Raw genomic sequence first — 21857 nt, 5'->3', positions numbered from 1 at the left:
AGAGGTTAAATTGGGTACGTTTTCCTGCACTTTTATGCTCCCTCTGAGATATCCTGATGAAGCGGTCTTGCAAAAACAGAGCAAGCTTTGCTAATCCAGGAAGAGGTGAATTCTGGGTGTAGCACAGACCCCGTAACAAAAGAAGATCTAGCTAGTGAATCCAATATTTTGTCAAGAGAATCGCGAAGGGGCGCTGTGTCTGACAGTGGTAGTGTGGTGCTCTTGGAAACGTGCGGAACAGGCGGCTCCACCGAAGGAGAGACAGTCCATTTAGTGACCAAAGCTTCTGAAAATGTAAAGAGCATATCCATCTGTTTGGAGACGGTTAATTAACTGTCAAGGTGCTTTCATTCCTTAGAGAGGAGTTCCTCAAACTCACTGTTTGGAAAAAAACAGGATCTGGCGCCGGAAAGGTACTTCTTGTGGGAGGGGGTTGGGGTCATCCTTAACGTGAGAGCACAGATAATAGGTGGCAGCTATGAAGGAATTTAAGTGTCTTGTTTTAACCCCCTAGCGTGGGTTGAGGACCTTGCCCAGTCAGGGGGTGCCACATACTCGGAGGGCATATTAGAGGAATCGTGGCTCTGGCAAGCAGGCACTGAGAATATTGCAAGCAAGACTAGCCGTAGGGGAATTTTTTTTTATTGCAACGACCGCAAGGATTGTGTGTTGCCACTTCTACAGGACCCGGTTGCCAGTTCGTGTCCTCCTGGGAGTAAGACATGTTAACAGAGGAAACGGAGGGAGGCTAGACAAGTGTCAGTGTGAAGGAAACCTCCCCAAGTAAATGGCTTCATGAAATTAAGTTGCCATCTGGGCTAGCCTACCAGACTCCTGGCATCGTGTGCTTTGTCTGCCGAAAGGCAGGTCAAGAGGCTCTAAGGAGAAGGCTGAAGACTTCTGGAAAATAGGCAGGAGCAGATCTGATTTTGAAGATAGAACTGGACTGAGCGATGCTGCAGGATGAAGGGAGAAGCGTCCCCTGGAAGTCCAAGCTGAGAAGAGACCAACCTGAGAAAAGCCTGCAGTTTCAAACCACTGGATGGTGACCATAGCCCATCTTCCAACCAGCCAACATAGAGGCAGAGCATTTGCTGGGAAGGGAATGCTCACATAGCCAATGTGGGCGGAGAAAGACTGCGGCATGGTTTGCCAAGAAGCCATTAATTCGACCCATCTGGTGGGAAATGACCACATGCGCCGATAAGCCACAGTAGCTAGGGTAGTATGGGATGGTCCTGGGGCGGTGGGAGCTCCCCCAGAACTGAATAGGCTTTCTTAAGTCAGGAAAAAGCCTAATAGCACTAAGGAAATGGGGGGAGTTTACCTCTCCGGTAAACCCTCAAAACAGTGGGGTTGCCGGCATGCCACCTGCAGAAGCAGAACAAGGGGTTCGGTGACCAATGGTCGAGAAAGCGCCTATACCCACAGTGCTTTTTCCCCTAATTACATTAATTAGAAAATTACATAAGAGATCAATCTATGAGTGCCATCCACACAGAGGTACTTGTAAGGACTAGTGCCTTTAAAATAAAACAATACCCCCCTTTACAGTTTAAGCCCTACAGCTCCTTAGAATAATTAAATACCCCTTTAGGGCAAGTAGACATCCATACCTCATTTAAACTTCCTTCTTCACAGTTTACTGACTCCAAGATATATCTGATGTTTCCACTGAATGCTATTCTAACATCCTTATCTGGATCTTCCATGAGGTTCAATAAGGCTTCAATCATTGCTCTCAAATCCTTTTCATCTTTCTGGACATTTAGGTGTGTATACAAGACAGGAATATTTTCTATGAATGCTACAAAAACAATGCCTATGTTAGAACAGATCACAGATGCATTTACTATTGGAAATCAAGCTATGCTGACAGTTAGCATATGCTAACTCTATCATGCAGACTGCTACATCATGGACAGAGAACTTACCCATTTTCACAGAGCTTGGCATGCTTCTGTCCAACAGAAAAAGGAATGGCTTAAAAAAAGAAGCCGTGGTGGCAGAAGGACCAGAAAAAGGAAGCAGGTTCAGTCTCAAGCTGCAGCACAGCATTTTACAGTCTATATCAGGCCCTTTGCGTAAATCCTGCTCATCAAATCCAATAGTAATACAACATGCTAACTTGGTCATTGCTTGGGCGAGCTCCTTCCTTACAAGCTTGGAATTGTCATTCAAGTGTTCACTATAAATGAAACAATAAAATAAAACAATGAATCAGAGGTTGATTCGGATCGATGGAGCCTACTGTATCAATTTATGTATACAGTGGGCAATGGTGCATAACATCTATATTCTTACAGCATTTAATGTGATTTGGTGTAAAAATAAAGACGCTTACACTATTCATAAGCGGCGTCAATTGAGTTTACTCTGGGTGCACTATGTATGACTTATTCATAAGTGCACCCATAGTAAACGTAATTAATATGTATAAACTATAGTTATCGACAATAGTATGTCCGAGCTTAGTAGCTTTAAAGGGTTTCCTGCTTTTTGTTTTGCGGTGATGATCGTAGAAGAGCGAATGTTAAAAGCAGTAAAACGTATAAATACATCTGGACAATGTGATTTCCAGAAAACCTTGTAGCTCACGCTGGATGAACCTCACAAAACGCCAACTACTGTACTTACAGCAACGCTCTATGGACAAGACTATAAGCCTCCTGGTTAATGTGTTGCTTTAGTATGGGAAATCCCTTAATGCAGAAGGCACGAACAATTTCATGTTGGCTTCCTAATGACCACTGGTAAACCGCCAACCTCCAGTCAGGCATTATATGTTTGGGGAAAAGTGAGAGAAGAAAGAGACACTGGGACTGAATTACTGGTGCTGCAGAAAAAAAACAAGAGAAGCAATGAAAGCGGAGAATTCACAGACCACATAACAAGTTATCATTCAATAGAGTGGATGTCATGGACTGCCCAGGAGCCTGTACAGGAAACAACGGTCCACAAGTACGTGGGCAGAGGTATGTTCTGGACAAGTTCACGGGCACCCTATGTGTTAGCCGGCTGCAGGAGTGGCCTCCAATAAGACCCCCATCGATATCCAGACTGTTAGTACAGTATAACTTTGGGGGGGCTCCACTCAAGGGACATTTTCCACTTTTGCCCAGAGGGTCATTTTAAAAAACACATACAGCCATATTAATATTCATAGTTTTCGTTATTCATTACAGGAAAGGTAAAAACGTCACGTTACTTACAGACTTCCTCGTGGATCCTATGACTTAATGTTACAAGAGAGGCGTCAAAAGCTGCCGCCTTAAAGGAAGTATGACTTGAATGACTGTGAATCCACGGCAAAGAGATCAGTCCACACAAATCCACCAGTGTTTGATCAGGTAATGGATTTTTCACTAGAAGCAAAATAGATTAGACTGTGTGTTTTAAAATTGTATGCATAGACACAGTATCAATAACCTATACCATACATCCCTATAGACATATCCCACATCTATATTTGTGGACACCAACAACCGTATTTGAGGACTGAATTTCACCAGTTCTTTTTTACTCTGTATTGTTAGGTCTTCCCCCATAGAAAGTCACATGTATCATTAATATTTCCAATCAGTGCAGATTTTACAATCATCACATACTTTATTCCTGACATTTTTGTCATGTCTATTCTTGTTGACTTAAATGGAAAAAACTGCAACCATATACACTACCGTTCAAAAGTTTGGGGTCACCCAGACAATTTAGTGTTTTCCATGAAAACTCACACTTATATTTATCAAATGAGTTGCAAAATGACTAGAAAATATAGTCAAGACATTGACAAGGTTAGAAATAATGATTTTTATTTGAAATAATAATTTTCTCCTTCAAACTTTGCTTTCGTCAAAGAATGCTCCATTTGCAGCAATTACAGCATTGCAGACCTTTGGCATTCTAGCTGTTAATTTGCTGAGGTAATCGGGAGAAATTTCACCCCATGCTTCCAGAAGCCCCTCCCACAAGTTGGATTGGCTTGATGGGCACTTCTTGCGTACCATACGGTCAAGCTGCTCCCACAACAGCTCTATGGGGTTGAGATCTGGTGACTGCGCTGGCCACTCCATTACAGATAGAATACCAGCTGCCTGCTTCTTGCCTAAATAGTTCTTGCATAATTTGGAGGTGTGCTTTGGGTCATTGTCCTGTTGTAGGATGAAATTGGCTCCAATCAAGCTCTGTCCACAGGGTATAGCATGGCGTTGCAAAATGGAGTGATAGCCTTCCTTATTCAAAATCCCTTTTACCTTGTACAAATCTCCCACTTTACCAGCACCAAAGCAACCCCAGACCATCACATTACCTCCACCATGCTTGACAGATGGCGTCAGGCACTCTTCCAGCATCTTTTCAGTTGTTCTGCGTCTCACAAATGTTCTTCTGTGTGATTCAAACACCTCAAACATCAATTCGTCTGTCCATAACACTTTTTTCCAATCTTCCTCTGTCCAATGTCTGTGTGCTTTTGCCCATATTAATCTTTTCCTTTTATTAGCCAGTCTCAGATATGGCTTTTTCTTTGCCACTCTGCCCTGAAGGCCAGCATCCCGGAGTCGCCTCTTCACTGTAGACGTTGACACTGGCGTTTTGCGGGTACTATTTAATGAAGCTGCCAGTTGAGGACCTGTGAGGCGTCTATTTCTCAAACTAGAGACTCTAATGTACTTGTCTTGTTGCTCAGTTGTGCAGCGGGGCCTCCCACTTCTCTTTCTACTCTGGTTAGAGCCTGTGTGTGCTGTCCTCTGAAGGGAGTAGTACACACCTTTGTAGGAAATCTTCAGTTTCTTGGCAATTTCTCACATGGAATAGCCTTCATTTCTAAGAATAAGAATAGACTGTCGAGTTTCACATGAAAGCTTTCTTTTTCTAGCCATTTTGAGGGTTTAATCGAACCCACAAATGTAATGCTCCAGATTCTCAACTAGCTCAAAGGAAGGTCAGCTTTATAGCTCCTCTAAACAGCAAAACTGTTTACAGCGGTGCTAACATAATTGCACAAGGGTTTTCAAGTGTTTTCTAATCATCCATTAGCCTTCTAACACAGTTAGCAAACACAATGTACCATTAGAACACTGGAGTGATGGTTGCTGGAAATGGGCCTCTATACACCTATGTAGATATTGCATTAAAAAACAGACGTTTGCAGCTAGAATAGTCATTTACCACATTAACAATGTATAGAGTGTATTTCTGATTAATTTAATGTTATCTTCATTGAAAAAAACTGTGCTTTTCTTTCAAAAATAAGGAAATTTCTAAGAGACCCTAAACTTTTGAACGGTAGCGTATGTGGTACCTAAATTTCGTTTTTAATAAGTTGCAGGAAGTTTTCTAAAACTGCTTGTTTAAAAAAAATAAAAAGCAGAATTTAACACCCTAATAGCACAAGTGTTTGGGTTCTCCACTGCCCATAGCACATGTGGAGGACATCAGAAAGCATGGACGTAATTGTACAAAAAAAGGCTAAGGAAAGCTATAAATTACATATCGGACGATATACATGAAATCTTGTATTTGTACTGAAAGCCTTTCGATTAAAGCTACATACTATATGATATAACAATTTGCCTCACCATGTATGTAAATTAAAGCATCAAATATATTGACCATCTTCTTCATCATGGGATCTATGCAGTGGAATCCTGAATTAAGCAGCTTCCTGCAGATCTTAAGTACTCTCACAATCTCTTCCTGGCCAACCCAGGAAAGCTGGGGTTTTACACCTGTAATTTGGGTGCTAGACGTCCCAGGCATGTCTGATGTCTTTGGAGACACGCTGTGAAGACATAAAAAAAAAAAAAAAGACAAAAAAGATAAAACATTTGACTCTATTCATGTCCCTGATGTGCGCTCAGCATATACACTGGGAGAACTTCACAACGCATACAGACTTATGCCAAACCTATGACAAAAGAGCATCCTTTGTGCTTACATTTGTCTAAAAAAATATATATAACTGTATTGAAAAGTGTAAACTACAGTGATTTTATAACTCTGGCCGACATTTGTTTTTCTTGCACCCGTGCCATCTTTAAGCTAAAGGGGTTTTTACACTGGGCGATTATATGGCAGACCAGCGTTCATAGAACACTCATTGCTGATAATTGCTGTGTAAAAAGGGCAGCGATCAGCAGATGAATGAGCAAACGCTCGATCATCTGCTGACGGTATTGTTTTAAAAAAGTTCAAGATTATCGTTGTCGGCAGCACATCTCCCAGTGTAAACAGGGAGACGCACTGCCGACATGATAATAATGTATGGGGACGAGCGATCGGAGTAACGACCACACGTCCCCATCTATAGCTCTGTGTGACAGGAGCAAACGAGCGCCGATCAACAATGTCTCGTTGATCGGCTCTCGCTGCACCGCCCGAAAATTGGCCGGTGTAAAAGGGCCTTAAGGCTAAAATCATTTTGCCATCCCTACTGTAAAAGTTCATGCTGCTGCTGTTTTCTAGGGAACCCTACTACCAGGTCCTAAGGAAGGGTCTGCAATAATATTTTGGTCAATAATAATAATAATTTGGTCAACCCCGTTGCCATGTTATCAGTATTTCTATATTTGTATCACAGTACAATTATGCAGCATTTTTTACACATACTGTATATTTGTCTTTGCAAAATACTTTGTACTTACATGACAGGATCATTAGTAGAAATGTGAGCTGTGCAAACAGCAGCCAAATGCATTGTAATCGTGACCCCTTCCAATGGGCAAATTACCCCATCTTCAGCAAGGTCTTCTCCGTCCAATGTGTGCAAGAGGGCCAAAAAAACGTTGGTTATTTCTCTCCACATTGCAAGCTTAGACTTCATATCCACCGGAACAACCCTGTTATTGGAAAATGTCACAGTAAAAGTAACTGTAGACGGAAATAAAGAGAATTCTTTGTAGACAACAAATTAACCACTAACAGCCACATTGGAATTGGAAAAACAGTAAAAAAAAAAAAAAAAGTTTTTTTTTTTTAATTGTAAACATTGAATTTATTTCTCATGTAAATTTAGTTGGCGCATAATCCCTTGGTTGAATTAATTTTTTCAACCATACTAACTCTAACCATGTAACTTTAATACGGCACTTTAGTGTTTATTAACCCATTAATGATTACACCGATTTTGGCCTTAAAAACAGGACGAGCTTTAGATTTTTTAAGAAACCGTTTTCAGGGAAAATGTATATAGCATTTCATTTATTTTAGGAGGAAAATACATAAAATCGCAAAAAATTGCATTTTTCCACCCACTGTAAAACACCTTTCTCGTTGAATTCATTTGGGGACACAGCACCATGGGGTATATGCCCCTGCCACTAGGAGGCTGACACTAGGAAAAAACAAAAAAAAGGTGTTGGCTATATCTTCCCTTGTCGCACCAAGCTAATCAGTTTGTACTAACAGCAGTAGAAGAGTATAAAACTAAAAATACCAAAACACCAACACGTCCCAGACTCAGGAAAAAAAAGTCAGAACCACCTGGGAAAACAGGAATAATCCACACAAAAAAATAAATTAAAAAAAGGAGTGAGGGATCAGTGTCCCCCAAGGAATTCAACGTGAAATCTATTTTTGTCATTGAATCATTCATTGGGAGACGCAGAAAAAAACACTGCCGTGCGAAAAGGCTAACTCACAGCTGCTGGCAACACCATATGACCCAGACTGGCTTTGGCAGTACAGGTATGAACCTGAGAACAGGAAGCGGCCTTACAAATCTGAGAGGCAGAAGCCTGATGCCAGACCGCCCAGGATGCACCAATCTCACGCGTAGAGTGGGAAGTGACCCAAAAGGGAGGATCCCTACCCTCAGCGGAGTAGGCCTCCTTAATAGCCAGTCTAATCCACCTGGAAACGCTGGCCTTAGACGCCGGATCGCCCTTGCGTGGGCCCTCTGGAACCACAAAAAGAGAGTCAGAGCGGCGAAAAGACTCCGTAACCGAAAGAGTGCTCACACCACGCCTAGGCGGTGCAGAGAACGCTCCCTCTATTGAGAGAGGTTAGGACAGAACGAAGGCAGAACAATGTCCTCATTGAGGTGGAAAGAAGACAACACTTTGGGAAAGAAGGACGGAACTGGCCGAAGTACCACCTTGTCCTTATGGAAGACCATGAAGTGTGGTTCTGCAAGATAAAGCAGCCAATTCAGACACCCTGCGGATCGAGGTGATAGCCACAAGAAAGGCAACCTTCCAGGACAAGACACGGGGCAAGACCTCCCGCATAGGTGCAAACGGTGATGACTGAAAAGCGTCAAGGACCAAGTTGAGATCCCAGGGCTCCGGAGGGCGGTACAGAGGAGCACAATGGGCGACCCCATGTAAGAACGTCATAATTGGAGCACGGAAAAGCCAACACGCGCTATAACAGAATTAACAGAGCATAAATCTGACACTTCAGTGTCACCAAACTAAGTCCCTGGTCCATGCCCTGCTGAAGGAAGGACAGGATGCGCGGGGTAGAACAGCGAAGGGGGTAGAAGTGTTGAAGCTCATCCCACCTGAAATATACGCGCCACGTGCGGTGGTAGATTCTCTGGGACTGAGGCTACCATGGTCTGAAAGACCAGTTCAGGGAAACCGCGACTTCAACAGCCACGCAGTCGAGGTAAAGTAGGGCGGAACAGAAGACCATGGGAAAGGAGGTCGTACCACTGAGACAGGGCTAAGGCATGTCTACGAGCAGGAAGATTAGATCCACCTACCATGCCCTTCACAGCCAATCTGGTGCAACCAGAATGCCTGGAACCCCTGCTCCTTAACTTTGAGGACCCAAGGCAGGAGGGGAAGAGAAGGGAGGAGGTATATAAGGAGAAATAAATAATTAAAACGAATATAATAAAATAAACTTTAGACCTGTATGCAAGTCATATCTGCCTCCTACGGACACTAGGCTAAAACTGAGTAGCTTGGAGTAGAAGGTATAGTACAGTGGGAGGAGCCAACACTTTTTTCATTTTTTCCTAGTGTCAGGGGCATATACCCCATTGTTGGTGTGTCCCCCAATGAATAATTTAACGAGAAAAATATTTTTCAGAATTGTTAATTAGATTCCTGGCACACCCGCACTATTGGCCCCACCCCCTCCATACAGAGTTGTGACGCTGCTGGCTGGTGCATAGTTCCAGAGGAGGCAGGTTAGCAGTTTCAGAGCTCTGACTCTCCGGGTTATATGGTTTTAATTTGGTCTTCTTATTCATTAAGAATAAGAGGGCATTCCAATGTTTAAAAAAGCTCCATTCTGCTGCGTATTTTCCGTCCACAATTCCGGACGGAAAATACGAAGCAATTCCGTTACGTGTGGACAAGCCCTTACACCGAGCAGCTAGCCAGGTATAGAGCCCCTTGGTCTCAGATAGTCTATTTAGGCCCTAGTGCCCTGTGTAACTGAGAGAACATATGTATTCTTGCACAAACTAGTCCTACCAGTATGTATAAGGGTAAGTCTGTACAGAAATATAAAATGTTGTCCTAAGAGATCCATAAATCGCTGACTAGCCCCTATAGAAACTGACAGTAATGGTTTATGGGATAATCTCTATGCAAAATACAATGGTGAAAACGACACCATTGAATGTTGCAAATACATAAAGATCAGGCCATACATCAGCACCATCAGTTTCTACAGGGGATATCAATCCATAAACGTACCATTTAAGCTGCATTCATGTAAACAAAATGGAGTTTAATAAATTATTATACACATTCTTTGGATAATCAGTATGTATTATTAAGACATTGCTGTGCATGCAATGTTTTATGTAGAAGAATGGGGGTGGTTCAATAAAGTAATATACGCATTATCATGTATATATTACTTTAATGAACCCCTTCCTTTTACATAAATATAGCATGCACAGCAATTCCTAAAAAGGATATTGGTCATGTCAAGTATAAAATGGTGCCCTACATCTATTTAAAGGGGGTTTCCCCTCAAACATCATCTATCCACAGGATAGGTGATAAGTGTCTTATTGGTGGGGGCCCAACTGCTTGGACCCCTCACCGATCATGAGCTTCCCTGATTCCCCTATGTGATTGGAGTGGTACTGCACATGCTCAGCCACTGCTTTATTCACTTTACATGGGACTGCCAGAGATAGCCAAATACAGTGCCACTCCATTCACATAGTGAACTCAGGGGTGCTCATGATCAGCGGGCATGCTAGTGTTCGGGCCCCGACTGAGCAGGCATTTATCACCTGTACTGTGGATTTATGGAAAAGCCCCTTTAATGTGGCTGCATCAGGCTCCAATGCACCATGGACAGTTCAGTGACTTGGTGCCGGGAGAAGTGTGACAAATTTCTTGTGGGCTTCCCCTACTCCCGCCACGAGTTATGATGGCAGTTTCTTCGCTATATAATCCTAGCTGGGTGGTGGGACTGAGAAGCTTTCACGAAATATATCCAACTCCTTCTAGCGCCACTGGCCTTTTTGCCTTTCATTTACCAAAAAACAAGAAGATCTAGTATCACACATTCTCTTGAAATAAAATGAGGTTTTATTTTTAGGCCATATCGCCGAGCCTTACTTGGGCACTATCTTTTAATGACAGATCCTCTCCAACAGCACATGCAACTAGTAACAAAAGAAAGAATACTAAAAATAAAACTAGAACACGATGATAATTACACTGCAGACTGGCTTTGTTTCCTCTTTGTTTTTGCTGTTAAACTTAATCGAGGCCGCTTCTCCTGAATCTCATCACTACTGCTTCCACCACCTTCAGACTCTGTACTGGGGGGCTGTGTTAAGATCCGCTGCTGATGGGTGAATTCATCACTTTCCTTCTGGAGAGCCGCATACATTGAGGCCACCAAGTACTGAGACAAAAGGAAAGAAACACGAAATAACCCCCAATTTTCAAAACTGTTTCGGATAGAAGGCCAGACTCGCATCTGTGTTGGAGGCTCCATTAGGGGCCACCATCGCAGAGTCGGACCAAAATACCTGAAACAATAGCGCAGAACGCCGTGCTATTGTTTCCAGTAAGATCATCCGGACAGAACCCATTAAAGTAAATGCTATTTTTCATTCTTCTGCTCCTCTGAGCAGAACAATGGAAAGACTGACACAGATGTGAACAAGGTCTAATGGCCGGTTCACATCAGCGTACGCTTTCCGTTCAGGGGTAACCTTAGCTTACCTTTGCCCCACCATTGATATCAATGGTGACGGAAACATTGCTAATGGTTTCCGTTTGTCACCGTTCCGGCAGGGTTTTGTTTTTGCGACGGAATCAATAGCGCAGTCGACTGCGCTATTGGTTCCGTCGATAAAAAGGAAACCTGCCGGAACGGTGACAAACGGAAACCATTGGCAATGTTTCCGTCACCATTGATATCAATGATGATGCAAAGGGAAGCTAAGGTTTCCGTTTGACTTTCCGTTGAGGGGTTCACCCGACGGAAACCTCCAACGGAACCCCTAAACGGAAAGCAAACGCTGATGTGAACCGGCCCTAAGATTGGCATTTAAATTACTGACACAAATTTGATTGTACAAGCAATGCAGTTCAGTAGGAAAAGTCAAAGGCGGCCATTTATAATTTACCATTGATTTTACATGCATTTATCCTGGATAAAATCGACCTTAAAAAGTGCCTATAAAGCAAGGTGTGTCACACCCATGGCACAACTCTTTCCACTTTTATTCTCCTGGTACGCTGATCGTGCTCCAGCCCCTTGTGCCCTGTCTTTACTTTCCCCTTTCCTGCTAATTTGTAAGTCATGTTGCAGCAGCTAATCAGAATACAGCATGTAAAGGGTCGGTTACAGGACCTGCAGGTTTCGTAACCTGTTTCTACCCAGGAGGGCTTCATTCACATAAAAGACATAATAAATCATCTACTTTCTCAAATCTTGCACAGTGACAGTAGTGTTCTGTGAGTGAAAAGATTCTGGTTTTGTCACATTTACAGATTGTACAGCTTCTGTAGGATTAGGTACAGGCTGATAAGTAAGCTGACCCTTCCACGTCTTAGAAAAATTCTGAAAAGCTATATAAATAATCAAACTTATCCCGTATCGGGATCATTGGTGATGCCATGCCTAACTGAGCATATTGGGAAATGCTTTATTTAGTGTGCCTGGATATCTGCCTACCATCATTTACTGACTTACATGAATAACATTTCTTACCATTTGCTGACTCTGATATCCTAGGACATCAACAAAGGCCTTACAGATACAATGGACATGATCATTCCGAACCTCCTTAGCAGATTCATAGCCTGGAGGTACAATAGTCAGAAAGTACTGTACAATATGACAAAGTGCTTCTCTCAAGGTGCCAGACTGGATAACCTTCAAGATACCTCCTTCAAACATAAGTGCTAACTTCTTGAACAAAATGTTAAGGTAGACCGGTCCTATGTTCAAGTACGACTCCGGCTCAGGTGGAAACAAAACCTTCACAAAATCTAATAGTGGAATTTCAAAGAGCAATTGTTCTTCTAAGTCCATGTCATTTATATAGGCCAGCATTCCAAAAAATACACAGAAGAAGAAGTGTGCAGGCTGCTCTGGAGGTCCTCCCAAACTGATGAGCGCCTTTAGAAAATGTAAAGACAGAACTTTGAGCTGTGAACCCCCATAATCTAGCATCGAACACCCAATCCCCCAAAGTACTAGGTTCTGTCTTTGGAAATAAAACGCAGAGATATCAGAATCATTGTCAGTCAAGACCATTAACATGGTTGTTTCTAGGGACTCCACTTGCTGCATATTCATCAGCTGAAAAGGAGCGGACCTCAGATTGGCCTGGCTTTCCATTCCGTTGTATAAAAACCTTCTTACGGTTGAAGGCCATTCTGCAGACCCGTCCAAGCTTTCTTTATGCAAATGAATAAGATCTTCAAAGAGATGCAGAAAATCATTTGTAAGTTTGCCAAAAAGAGATGGACTTTTAATCTTAAAAAGGAAGAGCAATGAATGCACGACGCCAGCAATTTTCTTGTGTAAAGGCTTGCAGCTTGGTGTGGCAGCGATCCGGAGGAGCCTGGTGATTATCCAATTGCTAAACTCTGATAGAAAGAAAACATATTGGTGACTCTCCTAAGTTAAAAGCTATGTACAACTTTGCAAACATTTTTTTATTTTTATTGCTCCAATGTATCTAAAATAAAAAAATTAAGATCCTTTGCAAAAAGCCTTGATTAAAAATACCCTACTGTGAGTGTATAGCTGCTATACAGACCTATGTGTCTCCATGGTTAAAGACTAAAACAAGCTCTGTGTATTCACTCTTCCATTTGTCTCCTACTTCTTGCTAACATACAATTGATAGGCTAGCAAGAAATAGGGGAAAGAATGATGAGTGTATTTTTATAGGCCGACCCGTATTGCAGACGTTTGCTTCCATAGAAATCTTAATTTTTTTTTTATATACAGTGTGCATTAGGAGTATGTCAACTGTACGTGTTATGTACCAGAACTGTATTTTGCATTTAAGTGGTGGCAGAGAGGACTCAGAGAGAGCAGGGAGTATGTCTACAGCCAGCCACCAAAAAATCCAAATAACCTATAGAATAAACACAGATGTAAAAAACAAAAAAAAATAAAAAATACACCAGTATACACATTGATACAGAACTAAATGTTCTTATTTGGTTCTGTATCTCAACACACTCATCTAAATATACCATTAAATCTAACGATCGCTGGTTCAAGTCCCCTAGGGGGACTAATAAATGGTGTTAAAAAAATAACGTTTAATAAAGTTATTAGTAGTAAAAAAATAAAAAAAAAAATATATGGTATTGCTGCATCCGTAAAAGTCTGAACTATTACAATATACCATTATTTAACGCATACGGTGAACACAGTAAAAAAACAAAAATTTAAACCGCCAAAATCGCTGATTTTTGCTCACCTTAGCTCTGAAAAAAATGTTAATAAACCGTAATCAAAATGTTGTACATACCAAAAAATGGTACTAATAAAAACGACAGCTTGTCCCACAAAAAATAAGCCCCCACACCGCTCAATCTACGAAAAAATAAAAAAAGTTGTGGCTCTCAGAATGTGATGAAACAAAACAATTTTTAAAGTACGGTAATGCCAAATTTATATTGTTTTTTTTATATTTTATTACTCGTATTGAGCCGCAGAATAAAGTTAAGTTGCCGTTTTTACCGCACCGTGAAAGCCGTAAAAACTGAAAAACAATGTCCAATTTCAGCCCGCAAAGAATTTTTTTTCAATTTCCCAGTACATTATATAGTACTTTAGGAACCATTAGAAACTACAACTCCTCCCGCAAACAATAAGCCCTCACACCACCCTATTGACAGAAAAATAAAAAAGTTATAACTCCTGGAACGCGGGGAGTGAAAAACAAAAAGGAAAAAAATAAAAAATGGCTTAAGGGGTTAAGGCTAAAGAAACATGAGGACCTGCAACAGAACATCCATAAAAGTACACTGCACAATTTGTGTAACTTAATGCATCTGCAACATGTTATCCCACCAAAATTACAATTGAGAACAACTTTTATGTGTGGGGTGACCATTCGTGTTATGCGACTCTTTTGAACACTTCCAGAAAAGTACGGAAAAAAGTCACATGAAAGGTCACTGTGTAGTTCTTGTCTAAGGGTCAGTTCACGCAGAGTTTTTTTGCAGGCAGAAAATTCGGCCTCAAAATTCCGCCTGGAGTTTTGACGCAGATTTTGATCTGCCTGCACGCCAATTGCCGTGTTTTTCACCAGCGGCCATTGAGCGCCGCAGGCAAAAACGCAGCGAAATACACTTTCTCTGCCTCCCATTGATGTCAATGGGAGGTCAGAGATGTAAACGCCCGAAGATAGGGCATGTCGCTTCTTTTTCCCGCGAGACTGTTTTACCGCTCGCGGGAAAAAAATGCCTTTAAATCAATGGGAGGCATTTTTGGCCGTTTTTAGCGCGTTTTCCACGTAAAAAAAAACTCAGTGTGAACAGGGCATAAAACTACTGAATAGAATAGATTTTAAAGGGGTTGTCAAGGATTAGGATAAAGGATATCCTTTCTTATACATTTGCAGTGCCACATCTGTCCATGGGCTGTCTCGTTATTGCAGTTCAGCACCATTTACTTGAATGGGGAGGTGGTGCCTGTGAACAAATATGGTGATGTTTTGGAGTGCGGGGGAAGCGGATCCTTTTTTCTTATCCAGGGTAACCCCTTTAAATTCTCTCTCTTTAGATTATTTTATTTTGCTTTACTGACATTGAACGCTATAGATCGATAAAAATGGTTTAGTCCAAAAAGAAGTAACCTACCGATACAACTCTGATCTGCCTCAATGGTTTGGCAGCTATTGGTGGAATTGACAAACATACGTGGTGAGGACTTCATGATGTGTTGAATGAAGTCCAGCAGCATTACTGAACTTGGTTGAGATTCAGTATTTTTTGACAACTCCACAGCAACTAGAGATAAAAAACAAACAAAAAAACAGCAATAAACAATCAATGATCAATGAAGAGAGTAGAAATCATGTTAAAATATACCAAACTTTATTTTATTATTCTAGTTTTGTACCAGATTCAGTCTCCACTATACTGCGAATGTAATGTGTCCGTAAGTAGCCACTAGCCTACTTGCCTGCATATGTATTTGAGCCCACACATGTAACCTAAAAATGACTGCCATTAATACATCAAATTGTATTGGCATAAAACCCAGCCAGACATTGAAAGAAAGGAAGACTGATCAGTAATAAGCAGTAAAGGATCCCTGCGATACTCAAATGGACTCTCCCATGATAATAAGGCTGGTTATTAGAGTCAATTACGAAGCAATAATATAGAAATGATCACAATGACATATGAACATTTATAAAGTCAATAACCCCATAATACAAGTCATAATAACGTGAAAGAAGATGTGAGTATTTGTAATGTTCTCATCTCATACAGCCATGTTCTACTGTTAAGATGTAATAATGTGTCTTCATTTAGAAGTTGTGTTTTATTGGGATTACTTCACAATTGAATATGTTTTCATTTATACTCTGCCGTTTATGTTGATGATGTCATAATAACCTGTGTAGATTTATACACTATGTTCTATTGTTACGATGTTACATTAGACCAGGGGTCTCAAACTCGGCCGGGTAAATGGGCTGCACATAGAAAAAAATGTGAAGTTGACGGGCCGCATTACCTTCAAATTTGATACAATACAGAATTATTTTTAATGAATTAGTTATCTGAACTACTATAACAATACTACATTACTATAATAATAGCACTAGATTTAAACCTACCGCAAATTTGCGAGTTTACTCCACGTGCCTATTTTAACGATACAGTTTTCCAGTTTAAGTGTTACTAAATGCAGTCTGGCGGCTCAGTTTTCAGTGTTTGGGAGACACAAGAATTTCAAGATTAGGCAGCTTCTTCTTAGATAATGCCATAGTGCCCTCTGTAGATATTGCCACACTGCCCTCTCTAGATCATGCCACAGTGCCCTCTCTAGATGCTGCCACAGTGCCCTCTCTAGATGCTGACACAGTGCCCTCTCTAGATGCTGACACAGTGCCCTCTCTAGATACTGCCACAGTGCCTTCTGTAGATACTGCCACAGTGCCTTCTGTAGATACTGCCACAGTGCCTTCTGTAGATACTGCCAGTGTCCTCCTTGGTTGGTGCCACACCCCCTTGAAGATAGCACAATTGGGACTCCCTCTAGAAGTGGCATCCTCAGCCAGAGCATAGGCCAGGGATTCCGCTCCTAGAGGGAACCCCTGATGTCACTGTCCATGTATGGACAGTGACGTCAGGGGCTACATCTGGAGTGGAATCCCCTGCCAGAGTGTCGGTAACAGGGATTCCGCTCCAGGAGTAGCCACTGACGTCACTGTCCATATATGGACAAAATAGAAGAAGAGGCAGCACTCCTGATACCCTGGAGGTTTATGTTCTGCTGTGCTGCCCATACTCTCTTTGGACACTGTCCATATATGGACAGTGACATCAGGGGTTCCCTCTAGGAATGGAATCCCCAGCCTATGCTCTGGCTGAGGATGTCACTCCTAGAGGGAGTCCCAATGATGCTATCTACAGGTGGTGTAGCAATATCTACAGGGGGTGGCGCTATCTTCAAATATGGACAGTGACATCAAGGGCTTCCCCGGCCACAGGGCTTAAAGTAGCACTGTGCCCGGGGAGTCCTCGGCGAGCAGAGGAGCTCCCTCTGCTCCTCTGCTCTGAACTAATGCTGAACCTCACTAGACACTTTTAAGCAGTGCCTTGAAAGGGGGCATGGCTTAGCGGGAGGGGCGTAGAATAAAATACATCAAACGAAAAGTACGCCAACTAAGATTTGGTATAAGGAAAAGTGTCTAGCAAGATGCGCCAAACGTATCGTACAGCATGTGCCACAGCCAAATTCATCTTCGGACTGCCAGGTCTAAATTTATGCTGTCTAAAATCTTGGACATCTTAGTAAATCTGCCCTAATGTGTTCTAATTTGAAGCGGTCACAATAGAGTTCATATTTATTCCTAGTCTGTATTCCATTGTGATGTTGTCACAACAATGTTTGTCATTATTGCTAGACTGTGTTCTATGGTGATAACGTCACTATAGCCAGTGTCTTCCTTTATAAGTCATGTTGTATTGCTATGATCTCACATTAGTGTATGTGTTTATTCCTCGTATGTATTCTTGTACTGTTGTTTTGCAGACAGTGATCACAATAATGTTTGTTTTTATACAGAGGCTGTGTTCTATTGTGAGGACGTCTTTTTATATGATGTTCTATATTCATTATTTCACAACGGCCTCTGTGTTTATTTAAAAGCGATGTTCTATGTAAATGATGTCACAAAATAATGTTTTTTAAATTTATACACTGTGAAAATTCACTGAAGTCATAAATGAGTAAAATGTATAATTTTTATTTCATAGCTATCTAAAAACAGGGGTACAATCACCAATGTGAAAAGCCCAACCGTGTATTTAAGAACGTATTAAACAGAATACTCCCAGTCCTAGTTCGTTTGCGAACCCTTTGTGACTGGGTATGTAAACAGAGATATCAAAATATGGAATCAGCGTATAACATTGGTAAAGCAGTGATTTGGACCCTCGTTCACACAGGAGCCTGCGTTGACCGCACCAGATTCTCCCAATGTACAGATGCACAACAATGCCACTGCCCCCTACGCAAAATTCCCTCACTTCACCCGACCCTACGCGTCTGTCAGTCTGGCCAGGATGCCAGCGATATATCTTCAGCAGCAGGTATTCTACTGCACAACACGGAAGCATGCACACATAGATGTCAGCGGCATGCTTCACTCTGGGACTCTGAGTCCTGTGGATAGGTCATTATTATAAAAAACAGCTCTGAGCCTGGGCAACCTCTTCAAGGCCAGATTCCCTGAAGAAACCGATCCCAGAGATATATCCCCAGTATCCACGACTGGCATCTGCCTAAATCGTTACTGCTCGATTTTGATGCCACTACACTCCTCTTGAAGGTCTCTTTTTTTCCAGCAGAGCAGAGAATCTTCCACTGATGAAGGAATTTTTTCTCTTCTATTTAGAGAGGATGACTTTCTGTGCAAGACTGAGAGGATTTACTGTTGTAGCTGTCTGGAATGACTGACAAGCGATGCGAGCAATGTAATGTATCAGGCCATGCTTTCATGCTGGTTTGGTGTGGACATAAAAAAAAAAAAAAATCGACGCGAGCAACGTAATGATTACCTAGCTCGTAGTGCTTCTATTTCCACACAAAACCTTCATGAAATATATATATATATATATGCCATACATCGCAGATTGACTTCCATCATAAAAAAAACATATGCCTTGTGGTATATGTTATTTTTTCCGGAATTCCTACGCTATTCAACAAAGAAAAAAGAAAATGTGGTATGCCGACACTGATGTATACCAACAGAGCACTCTTTACAATGTCAGGTCAATGGGGCCCTATGGACATATTTGGCGTGTACGTTGGTAAGATATGCTGACACGTAGATTCAACAAACACTGCAATTGCAGTCTGAACAGAGCCTAAGCCATAATCGCTAGTACTACTATACCTCTCTGACTCACAAAGACCTGGGGAGGAGATGGCACCAAGATTCTCTATGAAAGAAAGCAAGCTGGCGGAGGCAGGGTGATGCCCTGGACAATGTTCTGCTGGAAAATCTTACGTTGACGCAAACCACCTACTTAGAAATTGTTGCAGACCAAGTACACCCCTCGATGGCAACAGTATTCCCTAATGGAAGTGGCCTCTTTCAGCAGGATAATGCGCCCTGCCACACTGCAAAAAATTTTCAGGAATAATTTGGAGGAACACGACAAAGAGTTCAAGGTGTTGACTTTGTCTCAAAATTCCCCAGATCTCAATCTAATCGAGTATCTGTGGGATATGCTGCAACACAAAGTCCGATCCATGGAGGCCTTCACCTCACAACTCACAGGACTTAAATCTGCTGCTAATGTCTTGATGCCAGATAGCACAGGATACCTTGTCTTGTAGAGTTCATGCCTCAACGGGTCAAAGCACATTTGGCGCCACAAGTGAGATCTACACAATAATAGGCAGGTGGTTTTAATGTTATGGCGGATGTTGTATGGTTTTATTTATAAGCTGTGTTTTTTTATGAAGACCTCACATGGGCCTGCATTTTCATTTACAAATTGTGATCTATCTTGCGGATGTTGAAATAGAATGTGTCTACATTGTTTTCTATTGTGATGTTTGTATACCCTGTGTTCTATAATAATGATGCCATAATAGGTTGTATCTTTATTTATAAGCTGTCGTCTATATTAAAGAAGCACTCCCATAACATTTTTTATTCCCTGGCCCGTTGGAAAGGCACATTATGTAACTTGTAGTGAAGGTATCCTCTTACCGGTGACTGTAATTGTGAGTTATCCACTCCTTTCTAGTCCTCAGCTGTGTCATGTGACCAGCAATAGGACTCTACAACGGACACAGCGTCTCATATGTGGACAGGAAGTCCGTTTCTCCATTCATTTCTGCAAGACTCACATCGAGGCTGTGATAGTAATGAATAGAGAAACTGACTTCCTGTTCACACGAGACGCTGTGGCAGTTGGAGAGTCATAATACTGGTCACATGACAGAGCTGAGGACAAGAAGGGAGTGGATAAGGGCCCTATTACACCAGCCCATATTGGCCGGTGCAACGAGCACCAATCAATGAGACAGCTCGTTGATGAGCGCTCGTTTGTTCTTCTCACATGGAGCTATGGATGGGGACAAGCAGTCGTTACTCCGATCGCTCGTCCCCATACGTTATTACACAGGGAGATGCGCTACTGACAAAGATAATGTTTCAATTTTCTAAAACAATACAATCAGTAGATGAACAAGTGTTTACACAGGGCAATTATTGGCAATGAGCGTTCTATGAACGCTTGTCTGCCCGATAATTGCAAGGGCCTTTACTCACAAATACAACCACCGGTAAGAAGACTGCCTTTGCCACAATTTACATAAGTGCCTTTCCATCAGGCCAGAGAATAAAAGATTTTGTGGGAGAGCTTCTTTAACCCCTTCCTGACATTTGTCGTAAGTATACGTCATGGAGAGCCAATGCTTTTCACAAATTGTCGTATACTTACGACAAATGGATGGCACCGGCTCAGAAGCAGAGTCGGTGCCATCATCCCCGGATGTCAGCTGTATCCTACAGCGGACACCCTGCTGTAATGGCGGGACCGAAGTTAGCTTAGATCCCTGCCATTAACCCCTTAAATGCAGCGGTCCATAGCGATCGCTGCATTTAAGGTGTTTACAGCTCATCGGCACCCCAGCAATGAAATTGCCGGTGTGCCAGTGGCTGCAATGGCAACCGGATGTCTAATAGTGGCAACCCAGTCTGCCTAGTATGGAAACCTTCCAGGCCCGCCCTGAGGCGGGGCCTAAAAGGCTTTTGTAGCCGTTGGCAAGATGGCGCCGGCTCAGGAGGAGAGCCGGCGTCATCAGCGGTGGATATCAGCTGTATGTTACAGCTCACATCCACCTGTAACGGCAAAAACCGGAGTTATCTCCGATCCCTGCCATCGAAAGCGATCGCTGCATCTTAGTGGTTGGCAGCAGATCGGCAGCTCTGCACTGCAATCGCAGGACTGCCGACTGCTGCTATAGCAACAGGAGGCCCAACAATGGCCTCCTGTTCTGCCATTACAGAAGCCTATTAGGCCCCGCCCGGAGGCGAAGCCTAACCGGCTTGCAGTCAACGAATAACATAAATATCTAATACATTGCGCTATATTTCCAAACGAATAGGCAGCACAACAAAGGTTCCAATTCAGTGAAAAAATGTTTATTCACCCATACGTCAGTGCAACGTTTCAGCCCACATGGGCCTTTCTCAAGCATGCATTGCACTTAGATAGGTAGTGCAATGTATTAGAAAAAATATCTGACAGTTGGACCTTCAAGTCCCCTAGTGGGACTAAACAAAAGTGTAAAAATAAAGTGAAAAACGAGTTGCAAAAAATATAATAAAGTTTTAAGTAACAAAATAAAACAAAATCGCCCATGTTCCCTTATCAAGTCCTTTATTATTGAAAAACAAAAACCAAAAAAAAACCTACATATTTGGTATCGCCGCAAGCATAACGGCCTGAACTATACAAATATTCGTTTTTTTTATTCCACGCAGTGAACGGCGTAAAAAAATTAAAAGCATAGAAAACATAGCCATAATGTCTGTTTTTTGGTGCCCTACAAAAATGGAAATAAAAAGTGATCAAAAAGTCGCATGTATCTAAATATGGTACCTATAAAAACTATAGCTCATCTTGCAAAAAAACAAGCCCTCCTACAGCTCCGTCGATGAAAAAACTTTAAAAGTTATGTTTCTCACAACT

General features: G+C 42.0%; 1 protein-coding gene across 2 annotated transcripts in view; it reads right to left on the bottom strand.

The window, feature by feature from the left end:
- The window catches only part of ATR (ATR checkpoint kinase), a 113043-nt gene that overhangs the window by 81133 nt on the left and 10053 nt on the right, over positions 1–21857 (bottom strand). The window contains exons 1-10 of one of the 2 annotated variants that reach the window (XM_075861473.1): positions 19868–19977; positions 15264–15413; positions 12145–13028; positions 10637–10827; positions 6645–6839; positions 5580–5782; positions 3213–3365; positions 2638–2836; positions 1935–2188; positions 1617–1807 (exon numbers count right to left, since the gene is read on the bottom strand). In XM_075861473.1, the coding sequence (XP_075717588.1) occupies positions 1617–1807; positions 1935–2188; positions 2638–2836; positions 3213–3365; positions 5580–5782; positions 6645–6839; positions 10637–10827; positions 12145–13028; positions 15264–15366 (2373 nt within the window). In that variant the 5' untranslated portion in view covers positions 15367–15413; positions 19868–19977. Of the gene's footprint in view, positions 1–1616; positions 1808–1934; positions 2189–2637; positions 2837–3212; positions 3366–5579; positions 5783–6644; positions 6840–10636; positions 10828–12144; positions 13029–15263; positions 15414–19867; positions 19978–21857 lie in introns of those variants that run through there. The other variant, XM_075861472.1, reaches the window with a different exon arrangement.

The sequence above is a fragment of the Rhinoderma darwinii genome, chromosome 4, assembly GCF_050947455.1.
Source record: "Rhinoderma darwinii isolate aRhiDar2 chromosome 4, aRhiDar2.hap1, whole genome shotgun sequence".
NCBI classification, from domain to species: Eukaryota; Metazoa; Chordata; class Amphibia; order Anura; family Rhinodermatidae; genus Rhinoderma; species Rhinoderma darwinii.
This window is presented reverse-complemented; position numbering and strand designations above follow the sequence as displayed.